Genomic DNA, 21827 nt, shown 5'->3' with positions numbered 1-21827 from the left:
TGGCCTATCTCAGCTGCAACGGACCTTTACCCCACCCGGAGCCTCGCGTATAATACAGATCGCCCCTCTCCTGACGTGGACCTCCTGACTCCCCCTCCTCATCTACCTTCTCTCTCTCTCTCTCTCTCGGCATCTTGTCCATCGACCCTTTCTTCTCCCTGGAGAAGATACTTCGTCATAGACATGCCCGCCTCTGATTCACCCCTAGCCAGCATGGCCAGCCTCAAGAGCAACCTCTTGACGCCGCCTTCAGGCCCTGGCACGCCCAATCGAGCACATACGCCCGCCGTTGCCAACAACTCGTACGTGTTGTTGCTCTTTCTGAGAATGCGCTTCGAGACTGACGATATCCTGACAGTGGTTACAACGACATTATCTTTGAGGGCAAGAAGGATCAGGCGAGCCAGGTCAAGGCGACGCTCAAGGAGCGGGGCTTTATTCCTCCAGATCTCGTCGATGCCGAGGTGGACTGGTTCTACCTGTGAGTTGTTCGCTCTGTCTCCAAGCAAGGTAGCGCGCGCAGACGGAAACTGAACCTCCTTCACACAGGAACCTGGGCATCTCTGATACCTACTTTGCTCTCGAAACGCCAAAGACGATTTCAGATCATATTATGGCCTTGTATGGCGCAAAGATTCTCGCCTATACCAAGCACTCCAACAGCCTCGACATTGACCTGGAGCATGCGACCGACGACGGCGCAGTCTTCATTCACTCGAGCCAGGCCGGTAGGAGCTCCGTCGGCGGGCCTCAGTGGGAGAAGCGCATCGATGCAAATTACCTCGACAAGTCGACGGCAGCGAATGCCTACCGCTTGGAGACGTATCGCGCCGCCGGAAGCGTGTCGGCCCAGTCTACGCAGCAGCTCCGCTGCTACTTTGTGTCCAAGTGCCACTTTGTCGAACCGATCCCCAAGCCCGAAACTCCAGAGTGGGCCGACATTCGCAAGGTCAGCGACCGCACCTTCCTGACGAAGGCGTCTGAAAACACCCTGGCCGTGTACCAGGAGGTGATGGACGAAGCTCTGAAGCGCCATGGCCCCGTCATTGAAATGTTCGAAGTAGAAGGCAGCCGGGAGCGCCGCATCGTCATTGGCTACCGCATGGAAACGACGAAGAGCTACTTCAGCGCCCTCTCTGACCTCTACCACTTTTACGGCCTCTTCTCCTCGCGCAAGTACGTCGAGCAGTTCAGCAACAACGTCACGATCATCTCCATCTACCTTAACCCCATGCCCGGCATGAAGGGTCCGCCAATCGAGCACTCTATCTGGCAGATCATCAAGGAGGCCAGCCTGCTCTACGTTCTGCCCGAGAACCCCTTCTTCCAGTCGGGTGCTTCCGAGTCATGTCACGCTGTGCAGGAGGCGACGTACGCGTACGTCGGCTGGCTCTTTGCCCAGCACTTTTGCAACCGCTTGGGACAGGCCTACCAGGCCCTTCGCAACGTCCTTGATGAGTCCGACGCAGCCCAAGCTTCGATTCTCAACGACATCAAGCTGCGCTTCCGCGAAGAGACATTCACTCGCCAATCCATTCAAGAGGTCATGCTCTCGCACCCAGACATTGTCCGGCTCCTCTACGTCCACTTTGCCAACATCCACTATCCCGGCGCCGAAAATCAGGAGCTGGTGCCGACGTTGAGTTACCAGCGCCTGGTCAAGGAGGAGGTTCTCAACGATGTGCAGATGTACGAGAGGATCCGCAAGGCAGCAGGCAATGCCCACGAGCGACAGGTGCTCGAGGCACTCCTCTTTTTCAACAAGGCTGTGCTCAAGACAAACTTCTACACGCCAACCAAGGTCGCCCTCAGCTTCCGACTCAGTCCCGATTTCCTGCCGGACGTCGAGTACCCCCTGAAGCCCTATGGCATCATCTTTGTCGTTGGTGCGGAGTTCCGAGGCTTCCACGTTCGCTTTCGTGACGTTGCCCGGGGTGGTATCCGTATCGTGCGCTCGCGTAACCGAGAGGCGTATTCGGTCAACCAGAGGTCTCTGTTCGATGAGAACTATGCCTTGGCCAGCACACAGCACCTCAAAAACAAGGACATTCCTGAGGGAGGCTCAAAGGGTACAATTCTTCCCACTCTCGAAGCAGACCCTCGACTCTGCTTTGAGAAGTACGTCGACGCCATCTGCGACATTCTCATCAAGGGAGAGACGCCTGGTGTCAAGGAAGAGATCGTCGATTTGGTCGCCAAGGAAGAGATCCTCTTCCTGGGCCCCGACGAGGGCACAGCTGACTATATGGACTGGGGAGCGGAGCACGCCAAGGAGAGAGGAGCTCCCTGGTGGAAGTCTTTCACCACCGGTAAGACTGCGGCCACGCTCGGCGGTGTGCCCCACGACACCTGGGGCATGACTAGTCTGTCGGTGAGGCAGTACGAGGTGGGCATCTACCGAAAGCTTGGCCTTAAAGAAACGGAGGTGACCAAGGTTCAGACGGGAGGGCCCGACGGAGACTTGGGCTCCAACGAAATCCTCCTCTCCAAAGACAAGACTGTGGCCATCATCGATGGTTCCGGTGTTCTGTACGATCCCGTGGGCATCGATCGTTCGGAATTGGTCCGGCTGGCCAAGGCGCGAAAGATGATCAACAATTTTGACACAAAGATGCTGTCGAAGAACGGCTACCGCGTCTTGGTTGAAGATCAGGACGTGCGGCTGCCGACGGGCGAGTTCGTGCCCGACGGCGTTGCTTTCAGAAATGGGGCCCACCTCATCTTCAAGGCCGACATGTTCGTTCCCTGCGGTGGCCGACCCGAGAGCATCAACATCAGCAATGTCAACAAGCTTTTCGACGCGGACGGCAAGTGCAACTTCAAGTACATTGTCGAGGGCGCCAACCTCTTCATCACCAAGCAGGCTCGTATCGAGCTCGAGAGGAGAGGCGTAGTCCTCTTCCCCGATGCCAGTGCAAACAAGGGTGGCGTCACCTCGAGCAGTCTTGAGGTCCTTTGCGGCCTCAGCTTGACTGACGAAGAGTACACTCAGAGGTAAGCTTTAACAATTCCCATGCTGATCCGCGTGTGAAGAAAGCTGACAAGTGGGGCTCGACAGAATGACATTCAAGGACGGTAGAACGCCGCCAAAGTTTTACCTTTCGTATGTGGCCGACATCCAGAACATTATTTGCGCGAATGCGGCGAAGGAGTTTGAAGCCGTCTGGGCCGAGCACCAGAAGACAGGCAAGCCGCGCTCCGTCATTTCGACTGAACTCTCGCAGGCCCTCAATCGGTTGTCTGAAGAGCTTGAGGCGACCGATCTCTTTGATCAGCCAACCATCCGGCATGCTGTTATGGCCCAGGTCTTCCCCAAGACGCTCATCGAGCACGTTGGCCTGGAAAAGCTCTGCAGCCGCATCCCTAGGGCGTACGCATCGTCGGCCTTTGCCGCATTCCTGGCCGCCGACTTCATCTACAGGAACGGCCCGAATGCCAGCGCAGTGGCGTTCTACAAGCACGTCTCGGCCCTCGAGCAGGGTTTCAAGCCAGCATGATTTAGTTGAATGACCGTCCTCCAGTACTTTGTAGCACGCAAGAAGAACAATGAATTCGAAAGGTTTAGAGCTGACAAGAGTTTTACTGCCAATTGCCAGTTGGACACCTCCCATGATCGCTGCCAACTGAGAGAGCGGCCAAGATTTCTAGAGCGGAGAAGGTGGTTTTGTCCTTTTTGCACAGAATCGCCAGAGGGGAAGACACAACACACAAAAATTGAAACATTTGAGCAGATCATTTCTTTTTCCTCAATTCTCCTCGTCCCTCCGCGCTGGCGCGTTGTCGTTGTCGCCGTCGTCAACGATCTTACAAGAGACAATAGAAGGGACAGGATGCCGGCCGAGGAAGAAGAAGAGCGAGACAGACGGAGGAGAGACTTGCAGCCGAGGGCAACACCGGTCCCCAGACCTGCGTACTACCACGATGACATCTTCAGACGAGCTGCTCCTCCCGCTGCGCACAGCAATGCGACCAACCACTCGGTCAGCCATTTCAGTAATACGAGCACCACCACAATAGGTGGCACTACGACGATTGTCACCATGACAGTTCCCCCGGAGATGCCGTCCTCACCCACAGCAACGTCTTATCCCCTTCCCGGCGGGCCAAGTGGCGGTGAAACAAGTGCTCAGCCCGGGCCCGAACAGACCAGAAGCGCCGGTCAGCTCGCGGGACTCATGGTCGGGGCATTGCTTGGTGGGATGGCCCTTGTGAGCGTGCTCATCTGTCTGGGCTGCTTGGGCTGGCGCACCTCGAAGAAAAAGAAAAAGAAGAGGCTCGAAAAGAAGGGCAAAAACGAGAATTTGGAGACAAGCTCACGGATTCCATGCGCCAAGCTGAAATCTGCCGCGAATAACGAATCTTCAACGAACGAGTCGGCCCCGATGAAGGCGTCCGAGACGCCACCGACCACTCGAATAGGAAGAAAAGAGGAGAAGGCAAAGAGCAGCGTCAAGGCGGTCTCATTCAAAGATCCTTCTCTACCTGGCCTCTCGGCCACTTTCTCGGGTGTGGCAAAGGCAAAGAGGCCGGTGTGGAAGAGATCTGCCTCTGTAGATGCGACAATTTCTCTACCGTCGTCCTCAGCTTGTCCCTCTCCACCACCGCTGCCAGCTTCGATACTGGTGCAGCGGCTTCCCGAAGCACCGAGCAGCTCTCAACATACCCATCGGCGAGGTGTATCTTCTCCCTCGCAACGGCTCGGCAGAGCATTCACAACATCAAATTCTCCAAAAGCCAGCCTCGATGCACCCTACAACGGGGCAGACGATGCCACCACAGATGGCGGCCACGGGAGCACTGGTGGAAGCACAGGTCATGGTGTGGTGGGTGCACTTCAGGCCACTTTTCGCAAGGCTTCTGGTGGCATTGTCCCTCCACTTCCTTCGTCGTCGTCATCGTCGAGATGGGATACTTGTCCCGTGTTCGAAAGTATCGTCTTGGCACCAACGTACAGACGGAATGCTTCGGAGATGGAGAGTCGAACGCGACCAGGTGAGGAAGCGGCGACAATCGACGAGAAAAGCATCGAAGAGAGCGAGGCCGTGAGAGGCGCTGCTGGCGTGCTAGCCAAGTTCGAAAGGGAGGAGGAGGAGCAAAAAAGGCGGGCTAAAATGGAGAGCGAACTAGCAATGAGGGAAAAAGAGGAAGCCGAGAGGGAAGAAAGAAGAAGGGAGCTGGATGTGAGAATGCTGACGCAGAGGTTAGAAGAGATTGAGGCATTCAATAGCATGACTGGGAGGGTTGTGAGTCTCTCCAATCCTTGTGGGCAAGGACTGTGGAAAGCTGATTGCTGCGACCTTTACAGAGAGCGCCACTCCGACTGGTACAGGAAAGTCCTCGTGTGAGCTCATCTGTCAGTCAGAGCCCGGTGACGCCCAAGACATCAATCATCGACGGGGCGCAAGTGAAAGAAGAAGATCCTCTGGCGTCCACAGTGCCAGGGCGCCCGCCTCGGTCCCCTCGAAGGCAGACAGGGAAAACTAGAATGAGGGAGAGCCTCGTGCGGAGATTTAGGAGCGTTCCCAGCTTCTCACTTGTGGAACGCATCTTGGGCGATTCTCCTTCTTCTACGGCTGCCGAAAAAGGTACAGATGAGGATAGCCAGGTTCCTTCGCTGCGGTCACCTGGGGAGGAATTGCCGGCAGAGACAGGAGGTAGTGAAGACGGGGCGAACGATGATGGCAGAGAGGTTCAGGGCGGTGAAAGAGAGACGCAAGTGCCAGATACTCTGAATGAGTGTTGTGACACTGTCGATGAGGACGACGAGGCGCCCAAACCCTTCAACGGTGGGCCCTTGACTAGGACGACGTCGAGCAGCCCAATGAAGTTACATCGAGAAGAAAATATCTGGATGGGCTCGTCGTCCTCCAGACGCCTCAGCCGGGCAACGACATCCTCGAACTCTGTGGGAGGAGTTGTGGCGCGACCATTACTCCTTCCGGCTTCCTCGGAAGAAGAACGGAACATAGATGCTGCGCAAGGGAGCGCTCCACAGGAAAGGCAGGATCATCAGGTCAATACCACCTTAAAGTCCGGAGGTGTCCTCGGAGCCCCCGAGCCCATTTACAGTCTTGGGTTGGAGAACGATAATCGGAAGAGGAAAGAGAGTGCCAAGAGCCTAGATGCCCCTACAGATTCGCCGCCGCCGTCTCCAACACCATCGAAACCAGCAGAGGTGTAGAAAACCCTTACCGAGCGCGATCTTTAAATGCTACTTTTCTTTTCTTCTCTTTTCTTTCCACAATCTAGCACCTTGTTTGAGGCCGCAGCACTAATGTCAAGCCACCTATAGCATTTTCAGGAGCTAGAGGAGGCCAGAGAATGAAACGTGAACGGATTGTTCTCGAATACAGCTGTATCGAATGGCGTAAACACGCAGGAGGACATCAAACGATTTAGTGTCGACCGCAGGTTTGATCATCGTTTGTGCAATCTTGTTTGCCATCTGTCGTGCACCTAAGGCCGTCTACACGGTACCGTCTCTCAAAGGTAATGGTCGAACAGCAGGTCGAGCTTGAGGAGCCACCACAAGTGTACTGCGAGCATGACACAGAATTCAGATGAACAGTCTGCCATAGAGCATGCCCTCTTTAATGAACCACTTACGCGGTACCACTTGGTCTTATCGATAGCGCAACGGTTCAATCCGTCCGCAGGGCAATCTCCAACGATGGTGCACTGAAATGTGGTTAATCAGCTCTCGCTCTTTCGTAGGAGCACCTCGCGTCAAGAGGAAAGGGTACTCACATTAGCATTATACTGGGCAAGCTCCGTGTTCTTTCCGCAGCACTTGAATTCCTTAGACCCTGCAAGCGGCTGTCCATTTATCGTCGGCGTGCAGTGGAGCTCAGAAAGCTTTTCCAAGAGCCATTGTGGTCAGTAGCTAGACTTCGAAGCTTGAAGGCAGTCACCTTGCCTCGGGTCTACCCAGCTCTTGGTCCTTGCTTACCTTGTTTGGGTCACTCCACAATCTGTTGTTGCACTTGCCCTGCTTGATCTGGACTGCTGCGGTGCACGCCATGTTCTGATCCGTGCATTTGTGCTTTTGAATCAATTCGACCTCGTCGGCACTCGCACAGCAGGTGACGTTGCTCGATCCAGACTCGCATATAAAGATGTTATCGCTGGTATGTGACTCGCAACCAGGTAAGTCATTTTGTGAGGAAGAGCGTTGGTGAATAAATCGTGTACTTACGCAGCGGAAACCGAGACGAAGGACAGCGTTACCAGGGCAAACAGGACTAGCATAAGCTTGAGAGCGATCATCTTCAGGAGGTTCAGGTGATTGGGGAAGGGTTGGCTATAGAGAGAGTGGGTGAAATTCGGTGGAAGTAGTGGGTCAGGGTCAGCTTGGCATCTTATGAGACAGTAACCTAGCCGGGCGGCATGACTCTTTCGGGCTTGAGCACGGTGCTGATGATGTCTGCCCGCTGAGGTGCGACGACCCGATCATTTTAGGGTGCGCTAAGCAGTACAGCGGAGCTTCTTCGGCTCAATCGCACCGATCGTGAATACCTGGAGTATTCAAACCGTGACCGGAGCTGGAGTGGACGGGCCGTGGTGGGCCGAACAAAATCTCTCGGCAAGTTGAACCCAGATGTCGAACGATTTAGAGTGTCAGAGCTGCTCGTTTGCCGTGTCTTTGTCTCGTGTGAGCGTCGGAAGACCGAATGATTTCGCTCTCAGACTTTTCTCGGCGGCATTCTTCGCCGCTTAAAGGACTGCACGGCGCATTTGACGCTCGGCAAAGTCATAGCTTGTCAACACCGCTTCTTCAAAGCTATAATGGTGGTCTTTTGTGCTAGCAGATGAGCATGAACCCTCGACAGTGGCTCAGTACAAGTCTCTTGCAGACACAATCTGTATTTAAGCGATGTCTCTCTGATGTGACTGGTGGAAGAGAGGAAGACGGTGCCCTAACAGACACGATGATCATCATCGACTAACGTACATCGGTCAGCCCGTCGACACTTTTGTTTGACTGTTTTTTTGCATAGGCTGGGAGAGGCTTGGAGAGAATTGCGAGTAGGAGTGTTTAGAAGTGTATTCTAAGAGGCCCGATACATCGCTTCCGAAGCGCTCTCCAAGCTCATCGCATGCGGGACTGCTGCGCAACATTGATTTGAAGGAAAACCGAGGAGGAGGACCCAGCTACCCAAGAAAAAATGACGTCGCACCTCAAGAATCTTAGGCGTCGCCGCAGGAACACCGAATGCCTTCTCGTATTTGCACTCCTCAGCATGGAGACGGTTGCTGGAAAAGGCGCGTGAAGATGGAATTTCGGAGAAGATGCCATGGAAAATGCTATCATTCGCTTCTCCGAGGACCACAGAAGTCCTGCCAGGTCACTGGTGCGACTCGCCCACATCAGAAGAGCAAGCGGTCTTGTCGACGTCAGGTGAGCTGCACGCCCTTGCGATGCCGGCATCTTGAAGATCTTCCAGGGACAAACAGACACATAAATATCCTTGTCACAGTTTCGGTCATTGCACCCTGCAAAATGACGTCCATTCCGATTTGCTAAAAGGGAAAACCCCAAAAATCAACAATACAACAAGAGCCGTCTACAAATTGCTGCACGCTACTGCACGTCCGGCAGGCATACCTAGGCGATATTTTTGGCGGAGGGAGGGGCGGTCAGCTCGGAAGGTCGGAAACCACTCAGGTCCAGAAGTGCTGATTTTAGAAAAGGGGAGCACTAGTGCGACGATCTTCAAAAACCTCTCCAAGTCACAAGGGTAGGTGCCGGTGCCCTCCCTTTCTCTCAACGACGACGACGCCAACTGGATGGGCACTCGTGGGGACATGGAAGACGTCGATGCCGATGCCGAGGCAGGCCTCGCGATGGCTCCCTCGCCGGCCCTGTCATTGCAGCCGTATTTCACCTTGCCGTTCGCGTTGCACCTCCGGCCGCTGCCCCACGTCAGCTTTCTGGCGGAGCGATCTTCAGGTCGAGCAAGGGACGATGGCGATGGAGGCGGACCGCTTTCTTCGGAGGACAATCTGTCGGCATCGTCTTCGTCTGCCTCCTCCTCGCGCTCATCTGCCTCTGGCTCCTCTTCTACTGACGGGAGAAGGAAGAGATTGAGCGGGGCTGGCGACAGTGGCCGTGGTGGTCAGAGGGCTGGCACACACAAGCTCCGGCCCCATGTGCAGGCCCCACCGCCCCACTCGCTGGACGTCATGTCCATCCTTATGGAGCGAACACGCCTGCTCGAGGCCATCGAGCCCTTGGCTGAAGTCATCAAGATGCTCGAGGACGTGGACGACGACAAGGAATTCACCAGGCTCAGGCGCTTCTTTGACGCCCGCTTTGACGACGAGGGCAATCTGATCGGACCGGGAGGCCGTGACAAGTCCAGCGCATCGTCGCCGACCAAGAAGGGCTTCAAAGGATTTGGGATGGGAAGGACCAAGAGCAAGTCGGAGAGGCCTCAGCAGCAACGCAAAGAATCGACGGCTTCTTCTACGGCAGCCGCATTCTTGTGGAAGAAGCGACCATCGACACTTCGACAGGGCAGCGGAGGTGGCGAGGGCTCGTCATGGATGCGAGCACTGTCTCCAGAGGGACAACAACAACGGAAGCTGAGCCACAGCAGCGGCAACAATCTCAGCTTGGGAGCTCTAGGGCAGGGAAGGGACCGCCGACCTTCATTCCGAGTAGATGGGCTTGAGCAAGATATCGCAGAGGGGCAAGTAGGTGACGAAAAAGGAGATGAAGAAGTCATTGAGGATGGAGAGTCGATCAGCGTGCATTCACCGCCACCCTCCTCGCCCAGTCGCCTGAAAATGGGCACTTCGCCGCCTGGGCGATTAGGAGCGCTCAGAGGTGGGCCCGCCTCGCAAGCAAAGAGAAACAGATCGCCCATGAAGGCGCCAGAAATTGTCGCAAAGAGAAAGAAACGTAGGGCTGTCCGATTCAACGTGCGCCTGGATTTGCACCACGTTGGATTGGCTCCGCCACCGCCTCCACAGCCCAAGCGTGCAAGGTCGAGGAGCAAGACGACGGGTTCCATGGCATCGCGAAGCAGCATCGCAAGGCAGCATCAGCAACAGCAGCATCAGCAACAACATTTGCTTGTCTCGTCTGATCATTTCGCCACCTCGCCTTCCGACAGATCATCCGCACACAACGGCTATGGAGATGGCGCACCGCTGGAAAAAGTCACGAGCCCAGAGAGCGTCCATTCGACCCGCTCTCTGGGTCAACTTAGTGAGGAGAATAGTGGCAGCCATGATAGCGGTGAGCAGCACCAAGGCCGCTTGAGGGCCCGGAAGACAGCGTCGAGGACCGCAAACAGGAGCCTGCCGTTCGGAAGCCCGCCTCGCAACCCATCCAAGCTCGGTGGCGACGCGACAGCCGCAGGAGAGAGTGGTACAGGGGCCCCTGTTCGCAGCGTGCCTGCAGATGCGCCAACTCCCAGATTGAGAGAAGCGCACGATTCGGACCGCGAGGCTGGAGAAACTTCCGAAGGACCCAGCTCCTCTGCGTCGCATGGCGGCCAGCGAAGGACAAGCCGCAAGAGTAGTGGGTTGACCGGCCTCTTTGGCGGTGGAAAGGACCCGACCGGCAACCGAAGACCTTCGATGATCCAGCGTCTGATGGGAGTGGGCAGGGCCAAGCCAGAAGCCGCAATGAACAAGAGCAACACGAGCTTGGCTCTCGTTTCCAATACCAGCAGCGAGGCGCTTGGTGGCCCGGCTCTGTCATCCTCAGCAGAGCAGGCTGATAATGCAGGCGCGAAGCTACAAAAGCAAATGCCGTCCCTGCCCAGTCTTCAGGTCCCACCACCCAGCTTTGCTACCGATGGCGTGTCGCCCACATCGCATGGTCCACCTACGCTTGACTCTAGCGCAACGCTGATGGGTCAAACGTCCGAGGGAGAGGGAATGCAGACGACAGAAAAGGCCGTGGGCATGGCCAGAGGGCGATCAAAGACGATACACTCGGAATGGTCCAACGAAGAGGCGCTCGATCTCGGCGACGACGAGCTCGAAGGCAGCATGGGTGGCTCCTCTGCTGGCTGGAGCCGATCGATGCGATCTAGCTTTGGTGCAACGAGCAGCCTCCCGTTCCGAGGGAGGGCCTCGTCTGGAGGTACGGCTGCAACAGGAGCACCGGCCTCTGGCTGGATGGCGTGGTCAGTGCCAAAAGGAGACCCTGGCATCGGCGGTGCCGGCGGAGGTGCAACCGGTCTGATGCTGGAGCCCGAACTCAGACCAGTTCAAGAAGGTCGTGCCTTTGACTCTGACTCGGTCTTTTCCGGACGGAGCGGCCAGCCCGAGGGCTCGTTTCGTGTCTTTTCGGACGGCGACGAAGAAGAGGAAGACGAGGAGGACGATGACTTTGATGGGTTCGACCAGGATCACGGACGGGGCGATGCCGTCCTCTCTTCCTGGGTTGGCCGAAGCGATTTCTTGTCACTCCTTCGTCTTGCTTCCGAAAAAGCTTTGAGCCTAGCCGCGAGGTCCCCAGACAAGGCGGCCATACCTAGCGAAAAGGCGCTTGGCAAGAAACCCGAAGGCGAGGTGACGCCTCAGCAGGAGACCACGCGGCCCAATTCCATCGAGCTCGATCGCGAGGAAATGGCTGATGCGCTTCTCGAAGCAACGATGGGGCAGAGCGTGGGTCCAAAGGGTCTCGACGCGGAGGATGGTTGGTGGCCCTGCGGGTCCGCTGATCCGCTCCCTATTGCGTTCGCATGCGCGCTGGCTGAGGCACTTGGATGGCAGGGCGTGATGCGCCTTTGCTATGGGAAGGGCAGTCTCTGCGCTCGTTCCGGTGACTTTGGGCCCTTGGGACGGGCTGCCGATATTAACGACAAGCAAAAAGAGGACAGCGAAAAGGTTGAGCGTTGGGCGAGGGACGTCTCAGCAAGCGCCTACGCAAGTCCGAGGCAGTCGGTCGCAGATCCTGAGCTGCCGTCGGGACTCACCAACGGCCAAGGTGAAAGCGACGAGGACGAAGGCACGCGGAATATGCCGGAGTTGGCACCTCAGACTACGATCGAGAGCTCGCTTGCACCTTCCGAGAGCGCATCAACGAAAGCGGCAGTCGTTGCCGCTAGTTCAGTGCCCGCCATTACAGAGGACGCTACATCGACAACGGCAGCACAGGCTCTGCTCGGCAAGTGGATGAAAAAGAAGCCCAATAATCGGCCCGGTCGAAGCATGACGATGCCTGCGGACGGTCAAGCAGCCGTTCCTGCTGCTGCTACATCTGCTGAGAATGCTTCTTCTGCGGGGGCTATCGCCAGCAGTGGCGATGAGGGTGGCATGAGAAAGGGTGCAAAGCGCGATCGCACATGGGACGATTGGAGCCGGCTCAGCGTCAGCATGGCCTCGTGGGTGCAAGAGTACGAGAAGTGCAGGGTACGCAACGGTCTAGCGCGAGAGTATGCCACCGATCCGCCGTGGGCCGACGAGGAGGAAGAGCATCAACAAGACTCCGGCTTCGTCGAAGCGAGTACTAAGCTGCCTACACGCAAGGACTCGGGCACGTCGCTTGAGGTGCCTTCCAGTGCCGGTGAGGGTAGTCTTCTCTACGCAAATACCCCTCCGGCGCAAGCACAGGTGCCCTTGTGTGTTCGCACGGACGCGGTCCAGGGCAACCATGGCTATCGCAGGCGACACGGTATTCCTGAAGGCCTACCCTTGGGCCCTGACGGTCAAGAGATGGGCGACTACCGCTGGGCACGCAGCAAGCTGAAGCCGCGGCATTTTGCAACGTCGATGATCCTTTCTACGACTTCGCTTTCGTACTTCTTCGGTCAGCTGGCCTCGTCTCCATGGGTGCACACATCGTCGTGGGAGCTAGATTACCTCGAGATGTGCGTCTTCAAGTCACCGTTCCTTGCGCAACGTTTCCCTCCGCCTGGTCCGACAATTGCCCGCGACGACCAGTCATTCCAACCGTCGCCGTCGTCTCCCGAAGCGGCGCGAGCGAAGCCCTGCCCCAATCCAACGTTGGAAGGGTGGTGGAATCCGTCAGATTGGGTGGAGTGGCTCGGCCAGGTCAAGGAAGGCATGATTATAAGCCCGGCAGTCAGCTTCCAAGCCTGGTGGACCCTTATCGCAGCTCTCAATGGCGCAGATGGCTCTGGCCGAAATTTCAACCTGCAGGTCAAAGCCTACGATGAGCCCTTTGACCATCTCCTCAAAGATCATGACTCTGTTTATCTTTAATTCTTCACACAATCTTGTAATACTTCCAGAGATACACACACACACTCATGATTCTACACTACATTTGTTTCTTTATCGATCCTTGCTCTGCTTGGAATGACTTTACTTGGCTGTGTTTCCTTTGGCAGAGTTGAGAACGCTCAGGAAGACCTGCCAACCGATACCGACTGCGCCCGTGAAAGGGACGCGGTAGCGGAGTGGCATAAATCGAAAATTTATCGTTTGGACCAGAGGCCAAAGCTTCCAGTTGGCGACCAGTGCAGCGACATAGACCTATGATAGCTTATCAGCATTTGAAAAACGATGCTCGTCGACGAGGGAAGGGGCCACTTACATCGGAGAACTTTTCCGAGAGCGCCTCGTAGGAATGTCGCCCCTCCATCAGGCCCATACTACCCACGAACATGGCTAGCCCAAAGGGCGCGCTTTGGACGATCCCGATTCTCGTCAGCGATGATGCACCCGACTGTACCTATGGAACTGCGAGACTCACAAGAGGATCTGATCGACGGCGACCCTCTTTCCGAGCGCTCTCAGGCTGACCTTTCCTACCGCCGCAGCGGCGCCGGCTGGTTTCAGAGGGAAGCGGTATTCGATGAAGCGGTTCCACTCTGCCAAAAGAGGCGCCATGAATGCTCCAAAGGCAAAGAAGCGACTCGTGCGAGCCACATCCCATCCTTGGCTGGCACGCTGCGTGTGTGCCTCCCTGCCTTCGACCTTGTCCTTGAGCGTGTCAAGCGTTGATTGTGGCCGCGAGGGCGAGAAGCGCTCAAATGTCTGCGCCAAGACATCGGACAGCGCACCGAGCGATGCATTGGCGACGGCAAGCGTCAGCCAAGGACGTCGTTCAAAGGAGCGCGCGTAGAAGGCACCAAATCTTCGATGGGCCATGATGGTAGAACAATTGACGCACAGACCTCAACTAGGAGCCAGCCAAGACGCGAGGTCGGAGAGACTAAAATTACTTGAGATTAGTCTAATAAATGATGAGAGGAAAAAAGGGTTCAACATGGAAGCGAAGCGGTGACATATAAAAAGCCTAGGATAGGTGGAGCGCCTCAAGCCTCGGCGGCTTGTGTGGCAGGAGCTGCGGCAGCGGCCTCAGCAGCATCGTCTGCAGCGTCGGCCGGTGCACTGACATCGTCGACATTCATCGCACCGAGCTTCTTTTCAATTTTCGCAATGTTCTCTTTAGTCTTGCGATCTTGGTCGCCCAGGTAGAAGGCCTTCTTCCTCTGAAGATTTTCCACAACGCGAGCCACATCGCCCTGATGTGTTGGCGGGGGAATGTTCAGGGCCAGGAGAGCGGAGAGCGTGGGAAGAGGAACGTTGAGCGGAGGTCCGTCCTTGGCATCACCGGCGTCAGCACCTTCCTCGCCCGCTGCACCGTTCTCCGACGACAGTGAGAGCGGTGTTCCTCGGTTGCTCGACTTCTTCTTGCCCTTGCCCTTCTTAGCCTTGCTGCCGACAAAGTACCCATCCTCGTCGTCTTCCTGGGCGCTCTTCTTCTTAGCAATCCGTGCGCCAGCAAAGAGAGAGTCGTCTGCTTCGACTTTGCGCAATTCCAGCTCCTTGACGCCCTGAAGCTGCTCCTTCTCCTTGGCAGACTTTCCGTTGCTGTTGGCATCTGCCAGTCCAGCCTTGCCGCTAAAGTATCGGATCAGGACGTCGCAGTCCTCAATTTCTTTGGCATACGCCGGCATGGCTGCCTCCTCACGCAGCGTTGCCTCCTCCTCCTTTCGCCTGCGCTGGTCCTCCTGCTTCTTCTCTTCTTTGATGCGCTCGTTGCGCTTTTCACGTTCAGCTCGCATTTTTGTCTCGAAAGCATCCTTTTCGGTTCTGAAAGCCTCCTGTCGGGCCCGACGTTGACCCCATTTAGCGTCGAGCTTAGCCTGGAGCTCTGTCCGCTTCTTGATCAGCTCTGTCCTGCTGCCCCTCGACTTTTCCGTCTTTGCCTTGATCTCGTCGAGCTCTCGGCGAATCTCATCAAATCGACTGCTCAACGCCTTGCTGGCAGGGTCGTCGAGCTGGGCGCGAAGCTTTTCGATCTTTTCGCGATCTCCGTCGATTGCCTTTTGCTGGTCAGCGAATCCTTCAACAGCCTTGCGAGATTTGCGCAGCGTCGAGATCTCGGCCAGGGCACGTTTCTCATCGACAAGCTTGAGCGTGCCGGAGTCCACCTGAGCAATTAAACGGGCAATGGCAGAGTCGATATCGGCAGGAGACTTGTAGGTGGACTTGGACTTGGCCGCTTGAAGAGTCTTAATCTGTCAAAAAAAGTGGTCAGTCGATGCACACGAAGCTAGCTATGCCCCGTGAGGTGCTCACTTTGACAGTGAGGCCGTCCTGCAGGATCTTGACATCATCGAGAACCTTTCCACGAGCACCCTTGTTCCCAGCTTGGCTTTGCCGGATCGTGTCGAGCTCGGCAAGAAGTTGGGCTCGCCTCTTTCCCTCTGGCGTGTCAGCGGGCGGCGCGGCGCCAACTAGCGCGGCTTTGACTCCGCTCTGTGTGCCCCATACGTTTCTTCAGCATGAATCAAATCTCAGGGAGCACCACGCTGCTCACCAGCTCGTTGGTCAGGGTGTCGATCTCCTTCTTGATGTCGTCGAGCTGGTTGTGGTGGTCCTGGAGGTCTGGCCGGCCACCGGTCTGCTTCTTGATGACGATTTCTGGTACTGTCGACGAGGGAGCAGCAGTGTCGCCTTCTGCAGCAGGAGCTGATCTGCCATTTCCGTTGGCCGCCATGGTGACTGGGGAAGCGAGGAAGAGGGGTTTAGAGAGAGAAGGCGATCCTTAATTCTTCCTCGAGACACTGCCAAGTTGGGGCACAGCGTTCTGGGCCTTTCCCTCCACGTGTAGGCAACACGTGATAAAGTACTCGACGCACCGAAAAAAAGAAACCGGTGAAGATAGAGCATTACATGGGAAATGGTGGTAATATACAGTGCGATGAAGTGAGGCTTAGGTGTGAGCAGAGCTGCTGCTGGCTCCCTGCGCTACTTGCAAGAGTGCCTCCAGAGCCCGTCCGTCTTTCGATGCTAGGAGATGGTTGAGCGAGAGGCCGTCCGAATCGTTGTGACGTGGACGCTTTGACAGCGGCGGCCCTCCTCCTGACCTGTCAGCCCTCTTTGCTCCCGCGGGTCGTGTCGCCCTTGTCTGGGCCCATCGCTCCCATCTTTCTTCGTCTTCTGAAAAATACTCGTCGTCATCTTCCTCTTCCCGTCTTCGACGAGGCGGTGAGGCCAGAGAACGGCCACCGTCCCATTGAAACAAGCCGGCAACACCTCTCTTGCCTTGGTGTGATGGTCGCTCTCGGCCTCGCTCACGCCTCGTTGATCCTCCTATGGCAGCCTCTGCTCTTTCGTCCTCCCAACGCATGACCTGTGCCCTCAGCTGAGCATTCTCCTCCCGCAATCGCGTCAGCTCGGCGCGTATCATCCTGTTGTCGGCCCTGAGGTCGGCGACCTCAGCTGCGGACATGGAGTCTGGAGCTGATTTAGGGGCAGTGGCGGACGAGTCTGCTGAGGTGTCCCGTTGCCTTGCCTTGCTACCGCGAGGGCGTCCTGGCTTCCTCTTGGGAGGAAGTTCGATGTTCTCGGTGATGCTCGGCGATCCCTGCTTCGCAAGCTCGAGCTGCCGCTTCATCTCTTCTTGTTCCTCCTTCTTTCGAGCCCTCTGTCGGCGTGCGCATTCACGATTGCTTTCCCGCCGCCTCTCCGCCGCTTCCTCCCTGCTGTATGTGAATCGACCTTTAGGCACCTCGGCTGATGAGGATCGAGATCCTGCCGCAGAGGTGTCCGGTGCCTGCTCCAGGGCTCGGGCCGTGTGATCGTTGGTCGACAAGTTGACTCGGCCCCCGTTGCCTGCTCTTGCAGATGCAGATAGCGTAGCGTTGTTCTCGTTGTTGCTGCTGCTACTATTGCCCTGACTTAGCATCATGAGCTGTTGCCAGGCATCCTCTCCTGAGCCTTCTGTCTTGCCAAAACTCGCGTTTTCTGTGTCAGTACCACCAAGACTTTGGTTGACCATGGCAGTCCCTCCGAGGCTGGGCGTGTTAGCCGATGAGAAGGCATTCGCAAAGTCGAGGTTCTGGAAATCGACGAGGCCCATCTTGGAAGGGTCAAAATCGGGGTCATCTTCGTCATCACCGAAGTCAAAGTCGACGATGGAGAAGCCAGCATTGTTGTTGGTGGTGTTGCCGAGAGCTCCTAGACTCGTGCTAGAAGATTGTGCACCGAGCAGGGGCGCAGCGACGGCCTCAGATGTCTTCTTGTTGGATGTTGATGGCCAAGCGCTGACGTTGTTGAGACCTTTCTTGAGCTCTTCTTGCGCTTGATCTCTTTGCAATTCCCTCTCCTTCTCCTTCAGTCTCTCCTGCTCTTGCTCTTCGCGGTATTGATCGCGTCGAGCTTGCTGGGCTTGCCTCTGGGCCATGAGCGTCTGGAGCAGCATGACCATGTCATCCTCGAGCAATGCAGTTGGCTTGCTTTCGGGCGCGGTTGGTTCGCCCTTGAGACGGGCGATGAGGTTGTTGATCAGGGGCTAAACAGGCTCGTCAGCAATTGCCGAAAAGTTAAGACTTCAGGAGGAGGCCTACGCACCTGAAGAGCCTTGAAACGGCTCTTTACATTCTCTTCCGATTGCGACACTGAGGATGGATGAGCCGGACTGGCCGCAGCCGGAAGAGCGGCAGGAGTATTGGCCGACTGCCAGGGGGTGTCGCCTCCCTTGTCCCAGATGGAAGGGTCCGACGAACCCAGGACCTCTGTCAAGAAGTTGATGGCGCCATCATAAAACTCGTCCGATGGAGTGGGCGCTGACTGTGGCAATGATGACGATGATGGTGTACCAGCTGTCTGCTTCTGCAATTGATGTTGCGGAAGCGCACCGAATCCAGTCTCCGCTTGCGTGGACGCTTGTGCAGAAGCGAGAGAAGTCGATTGCATTGGCTGATTGCCATTCGCACCGGCGTAAAAGCCAAGTTGAGCAAGGAACTTTTCGTCGAACAGAAGCTTCTCGTCGACCCCGGAGTCAACACCAGATTCCTCGTCTTCGTCATCGTCGTCCTCATCGTCGTCATCATCATCATCGTCGTCATCGTCGTCTTCGGCCTCATCGTCCTCGTCGCCTTCATCACCGCCTGATTTCCCCTCGTCGTTTCCCCCACTCTCGATGCTGTCTTGCCTTTCGCCATCTCTGCTGCTTCCTACTTCCCGTCGTGTACCTGCTCCCTCCTCTCTCAGCTTTTCAGCAGGAGCGCCAAGTTCCGATTCTGTCTGCTTCAGCAGCGCATCCAAATGCGCAGCGGCCGTCTGCGAAGCAAAATCCGTCTGCCCTTGGTCTTGCAACATTGTGGCGTCTGCCCATGACGCCATTGTACGCGGTTTACCACGCAGGCTTGGTTGCGGCGGCGCACCGTAACCCCTCGACTCTGACGCTCGAAGGCGAAAAGGAGGGACGACTCGCCTTTACCGCCAGACGCCGCCCTGAGTGCAGTCGAGGGCACCTGATCGATGATGGTAGTTCTGGGTAAAGAAAGTCCATTTGCTTACTTGCGCGCGTTAGTGGCTGCTTCCTATCCGACGCGTCTACTCCTCATCGGCCGACTCCAACGCTCCACAAGCACAGCACCATCTCAACTTTTTTTTTTCTTGGTTCTGGTTTTTGTTTAGATCAACGCCTCTGCAACGATGAGCGACGTTGCGGGGCCGAGCGTCAGATCCACGCATCACAGACAGGACGAAGAGACAAAGGATCGAAGGAGCCGAGATGACTCCTCTCGTTCGCCCCAAGGCTTTCGAATCTTCGGTGCAGCAGCAAAGAGCAATGGAGGCGGCTCATCCTGGACAGGAAGTAAGCGCAGCGAGGAAGATGACGCTCGCTCGTCGAAACGAAAGCAAGAAGGGCGTTGGTCCAGCAGTGGATGGAAAGCTGTAGGCCAGAGGCCGTCTCTTCTGGATCGGATTGCGCCAAGCGAGGGTGAAAGCGGCGCCTCCGTGGATAGAGGGGAGGACCGTCCAGCCAGGGGAAAGGCAGTACTAGCCCACGAAGCGGCTGAAATCTTACCAGAACCGTTGGAGCTCGGTGCAGGTCTCAAGGAGACCAAACGGGGCGATGGTCGACCGAAGAGGGAAAGTGATGGCGATGAGAAGCGATTTGAAAGACCAAGAGAAAGGCCAAGAGATAGCGAGAGAGGAAGTGACAAAGACACAGGAAGGCGGCGAAGTTGGGACAGGGATGCCGGAAGAGAGAAAACAAAGGAGAAAGGGGGAGAGAGAGAAAAAGAGAGAGAAAGGGAGAGGGAAAGGAAGTTTGTCCGCGACGGAACAAAGAGTCGGGAGGAGGAAGCCAGCCACGAGAGGGAGTCTCTGTCAAGAACGTCGAGGGGTAGGGAGGCCAACAGAGATTGGACGAAGCGGAGAGAAAGGAGTGCCAGCAGGGACAGCGGCAGCATCGGTCAAGGATCTGGGAGAAGATCTGAACACAGCAGTCCTCCGCCTCGTCAGCATAACGAAGGTCGAACCCGCGAAAAATCTCGACATGATGACGATGTGCGAATGTCGAAACGGAGAAGGAGGGATAATGGATGGAAGAAGAGAGAAAGAAGAAACGTAGCAGAAAATCTCTCCGACAACGAAGACGATGAATATGAAAGGGAGCGAGAAGAGCGAAGAAGGAAGAGAAGAGAAGCAGAGGAAGAGCGAGAGCGAGAAGAAAGGGACCGAGAGTTGCGTCAGCGAGAAAGACAGAGACGAAGGGATGAGAGTCGTGAAAGAAGGGAGAAGGATCAGGACGGCAAGGATGAAATCGGACGGTCGCTTGCAGCTCAAGAACGAGGCAAAATTGAGGAGGACGAGCAACCTCGACACGGTACTCACGAAGATCAATCGAAGAGAAGACCCGATAGGTCCCCCAAAGATCGTTCATGGGCTGAACGATCTCCAAGTCGATGGCGCGGTGCTCACGACGACTCTCGCGAAGAGAGAGAGGGAGCAGACCGAAGAGCAGACCATGGTGGCTGGCGAGAACGACGTCAGTATGAAAGACGGCGCGAGTCCAGCGGACGTCAAAGGGAACGCTCGGATAGAAGCCCATCGCCAGGAGTATGGCGAAGGGATCGGCATCGTCGAGGTGGTGATGGTGATGATGTCGGGGAAGTGGATCGTCGGCGTCGTTTCCGAGACCGGTATCCATCTCCGTTACCTACTCCTCCTATAGAGGACAAGGCACCGGTCCGATTGGAGCGCAAGGACAAGAGCAAATCGAGAACCACAGAGCAATCCAACGGAGCCACAAAGCCCGTCGAAGAAACCATCACCCTGGAAGAGGCTTCAGTGGCCAAGGCCTCGATTGCCGATCATGAAAAGAAGGATGACAATGACCTTGATGTTGCTCCGTCGCGCGCACAAGCTGACGAGATGTACGAGCGCATCTCCCAGGTCGGTGAAGGAACCTACGGTCAAGTCTTCAAAGCGCGCGGTGAAAAGACTGGAGTTGTTGTCGCGCTGAAGAAGATCCGAATGGAGTCAGAAAAGGATGGTTTCCCGGTCACGGCCATGCGTGAAATCAAGCTCCTTCAGGGGCTGCGACATCCAAATGTAGTTCGGTTGCACGAGATGATGCTCTCAAAAAGTAAGTCATGCAATTCAGCACAATGACCAACGCGCTGACCTTCTCTTGCTGCAGACTCGATCTACATGGTGTTTGAATATCTCGAGCATGACCTCAACGGCATCCTTTCGCAGCCAACAGTCCTTTTTGAGCCTTGCCATCTCAAGTCTCTCGCCTCGCAGCTCCTCTCGGGCTTGGCTTACCTTCATCACCGCAGCATTCTCCACCGAGACCTGAAAGGTTCCAATCTGCTCCTCAACAATGCCGGCGTGCTCAAGCTGGCCGATTTTGGCCTAGCGCGCAGTTACATGAAGCGGAAGCGTGGCGACTACACCAACCGAGTCGTCACACTTTGGTACCGTCCTCCGGAGCTCCTTCTAGGCGCGACACAATATGGCGCTGCGGTCGATGTATGGGGCGCCGGATGCATTTTTCTCGAGCTTTTCACGAGAAAACCTGTGCTACAAGGCCAGGACGAGATTGATCAGGTCAAGGTCCTCTTTGAGATGCTGGGACGCTATGGGCAGGGCGGAGGAGACGGCGTCGACGAGGAGTGGCCCGAAATGAGAAATCTACCCTGGTACGACCTCGTCATTGGATCGACGACGACGACCGTCTCACCGTCCAAAGAGGGCAAACTGACTACACGACGACGGCGCTTGGAGAGCCTCTTTTCGAAATACGCACCGTCAGACGCCCTCGACGTCGTTGATCGACTGCTGCACTTTGATCCCGCCAAGAGGGCCTCTGCTGCTGAGGTCCTCGAGCTGCCGTACTTTGCTGCCAACGAGCCAAAGGCCGAACGACCGGCCAGGGTGCTCAGCGCAGTTGAGGGCGAATGGCACGAATACGAGAGCCGCCGCGCGAGGAGGCAGAAGATCATCCAGCAACGGGAAGAGCAGCATCAGCCACAGGAAGATTCAATGACTCTAACAGACGACAAGAGGGAAGCCTCTGCATGACGAACGACAAAACGACAGTGCCCAGCACAACCCGTGTAGCCTTTCTCAATTGTAAGCAAGATTTG

The 21827-nt window shown here is 56.2% G+C and overlaps 9 protein-coding genes across 9 annotated transcripts; 4 read left to right on the top strand and 5 right to left on the bottom strand.

Moving 5' to 3' along the window:
• Positions 1-213: 213 nt before the first annotated feature.
• On the top strand, positions 214-3497 carry FA10DRAFT_232792 (putative glutamate dehydrogenase, NAD(+)-specific; the record flags this gene model as incomplete). Its single annotated transcript, XM_025518922.1, has 4 exons — positions 214-302; positions 359-481; positions 550-2994; positions 3059-3497. 4 exons carry the CDS (start codon positions 214-216, stop codon positions 3495-3497), a joined length of 3096 nt encoding a protein of 1031 aa, XP_025375488.1.
• A 333-nt stretch (positions 3498-3830) lies between these two features.
• FA10DRAFT_287838 (hypothetical protein) lies at positions 3831-6181 on the top strand (the record flags this gene model as incomplete). The annotated part of the gene is made up of 2 exons (XM_025524166.1): positions 3831-5243; positions 5306-6181. 2 exons carry the CDS (start codon positions 3831-3833, stop codon positions 6179-6181), a joined length of 2289 nt encoding a protein of 762 aa, XP_025375487.1.
• Positions 6182-6483: 302 nt separating this feature from the next.
• On the bottom strand, positions 6484-7587 carry FA10DRAFT_295846 (hypothetical protein; the record flags this gene model as incomplete). Its single annotated transcript, XM_025524482.1, has 5 exons — positions 7196-7587; positions 6950-7124; positions 6748-6855; positions 6607-6678; positions 6484-6513 (listed from the first exon to the last, which is right to left on the bottom strand). Exons 1-5 carry the CDS (start codon positions 7264-7266, stop codon positions 6484-6486), a joined length of 456 nt encoding a protein of 151 aa, XP_025375486.1. The 5' UTR covers positions 7267-7587.
• A 288-nt stretch (positions 7588-7875) lies between these two features.
• On the bottom strand, positions 7876-8419 carry FA10DRAFT_159514 (hypothetical protein). Its single transcript, XM_025518146.1, has one exon. The coding sequence runs from the start codon at positions 8366-8368 to the stop codon at positions 8090-8092; it is 279 nt and encodes a 92-aa protein (XP_025375485.1). The 5' UTR covers positions 8369-8419; the 3' UTR covers positions 7876-8089.
• A 188-nt stretch (positions 8420-8607) lies between these two features.
• FA10DRAFT_268489 (hypothetical protein) lies at positions 8608-13249 on the top strand. Its single transcript, XM_025522353.1, has one exon. It carries the CDS (start codon positions 8845-8847, stop codon positions 13183-13185), a length of 4341 nt encoding a protein of 1446 aa, XP_025375484.1. The 5' UTR covers positions 8608-8844; the 3' UTR covers positions 13186-13249.
• FA10DRAFT_268488 (hypothetical protein) lies at positions 13170-14108 on the bottom strand. Its single transcript, XM_025522352.1, has 3 exons — positions 13679-14108; positions 13520-13610; positions 13170-13458 (listed from the first exon to the last, which is right to left on the bottom strand). Exons 1-3 carry the CDS (start codon positions 14074-14076, stop codon positions 13288-13290), a joined length of 660 nt encoding a protein of 219 aa, XP_025375483.1. The 5' UTR covers positions 14077-14108; the 3' UTR covers positions 13170-13287.
• Positions 14109-14159: 51 nt separating this feature from the next.
• Positions 14160-16024, bottom strand: FA10DRAFT_159070 (hypothetical protein). The gene is made up of 3 exons (XM_025518144.1): positions 15755-16024; positions 15514-15693; positions 14160-15452 (listed from the first exon to the last, which is right to left on the bottom strand). The coding sequence occupies exons 1-3, from the start codon at positions 15932-15934 to the stop codon at positions 14244-14246; spliced, it is 1569 nt and encodes a 522-aa protein (XP_025375482.1). The 5' UTR covers positions 15935-16024; the 3' UTR covers positions 14160-14243.
• A 65-nt stretch (positions 16025-16089) lies between these two features.
• FA10DRAFT_303264 (hypothetical protein) lies at positions 16090-18718 on the bottom strand. Its single transcript, XM_025525220.1, has 2 exons — positions 17791-18718; positions 16090-17731 (listed from the first exon to the last, which is right to left on the bottom strand). Exons 1-2 carry the CDS (start codon positions 18562-18564, stop codon positions 16151-16153), a joined length of 2355 nt encoding a protein of 784 aa, XP_025375481.1. The 5' UTR covers positions 18565-18718; the 3' UTR covers positions 16090-16150.
• A 1889-nt stretch (positions 18719-20607) lies between these two features.
• FA10DRAFT_272742 (Pkinase-domain-containing protein) lies at positions 20608-21762 on the top strand (the record flags this gene model as incomplete). Its single annotated transcript, XM_025523138.1, has 3 exons — positions 20608-20821; positions 20876-21390; positions 21466-21762. The coding sequence occupies 3 exons, from the start codon at positions 20608-20610 to the stop codon at positions 21760-21762; spliced, it is 1026 nt and encodes a 341-aa protein (XP_025375480.1).
• Between the last annotated feature and the right edge of the window lie 65 nt (positions 21763-21827).

Source organism: Acaromyces ingoldii (assembly GCF_003144295.1).
Source record: "Acaromyces ingoldii strain MCA 4198 unplaced genomic scaffold FA10scaffold_5, whole genome shotgun sequence".
In the NCBI taxonomy this organism is placed as follows: domain Eukaryota; kingdom Fungi; phylum Basidiomycota; class Exobasidiomycetes; order Exobasidiales; family Cryptobasidiaceae; genus Acaromyces; species Acaromyces ingoldii.
This window is presented reverse-complemented; position numbering and strand designations above follow the sequence as displayed.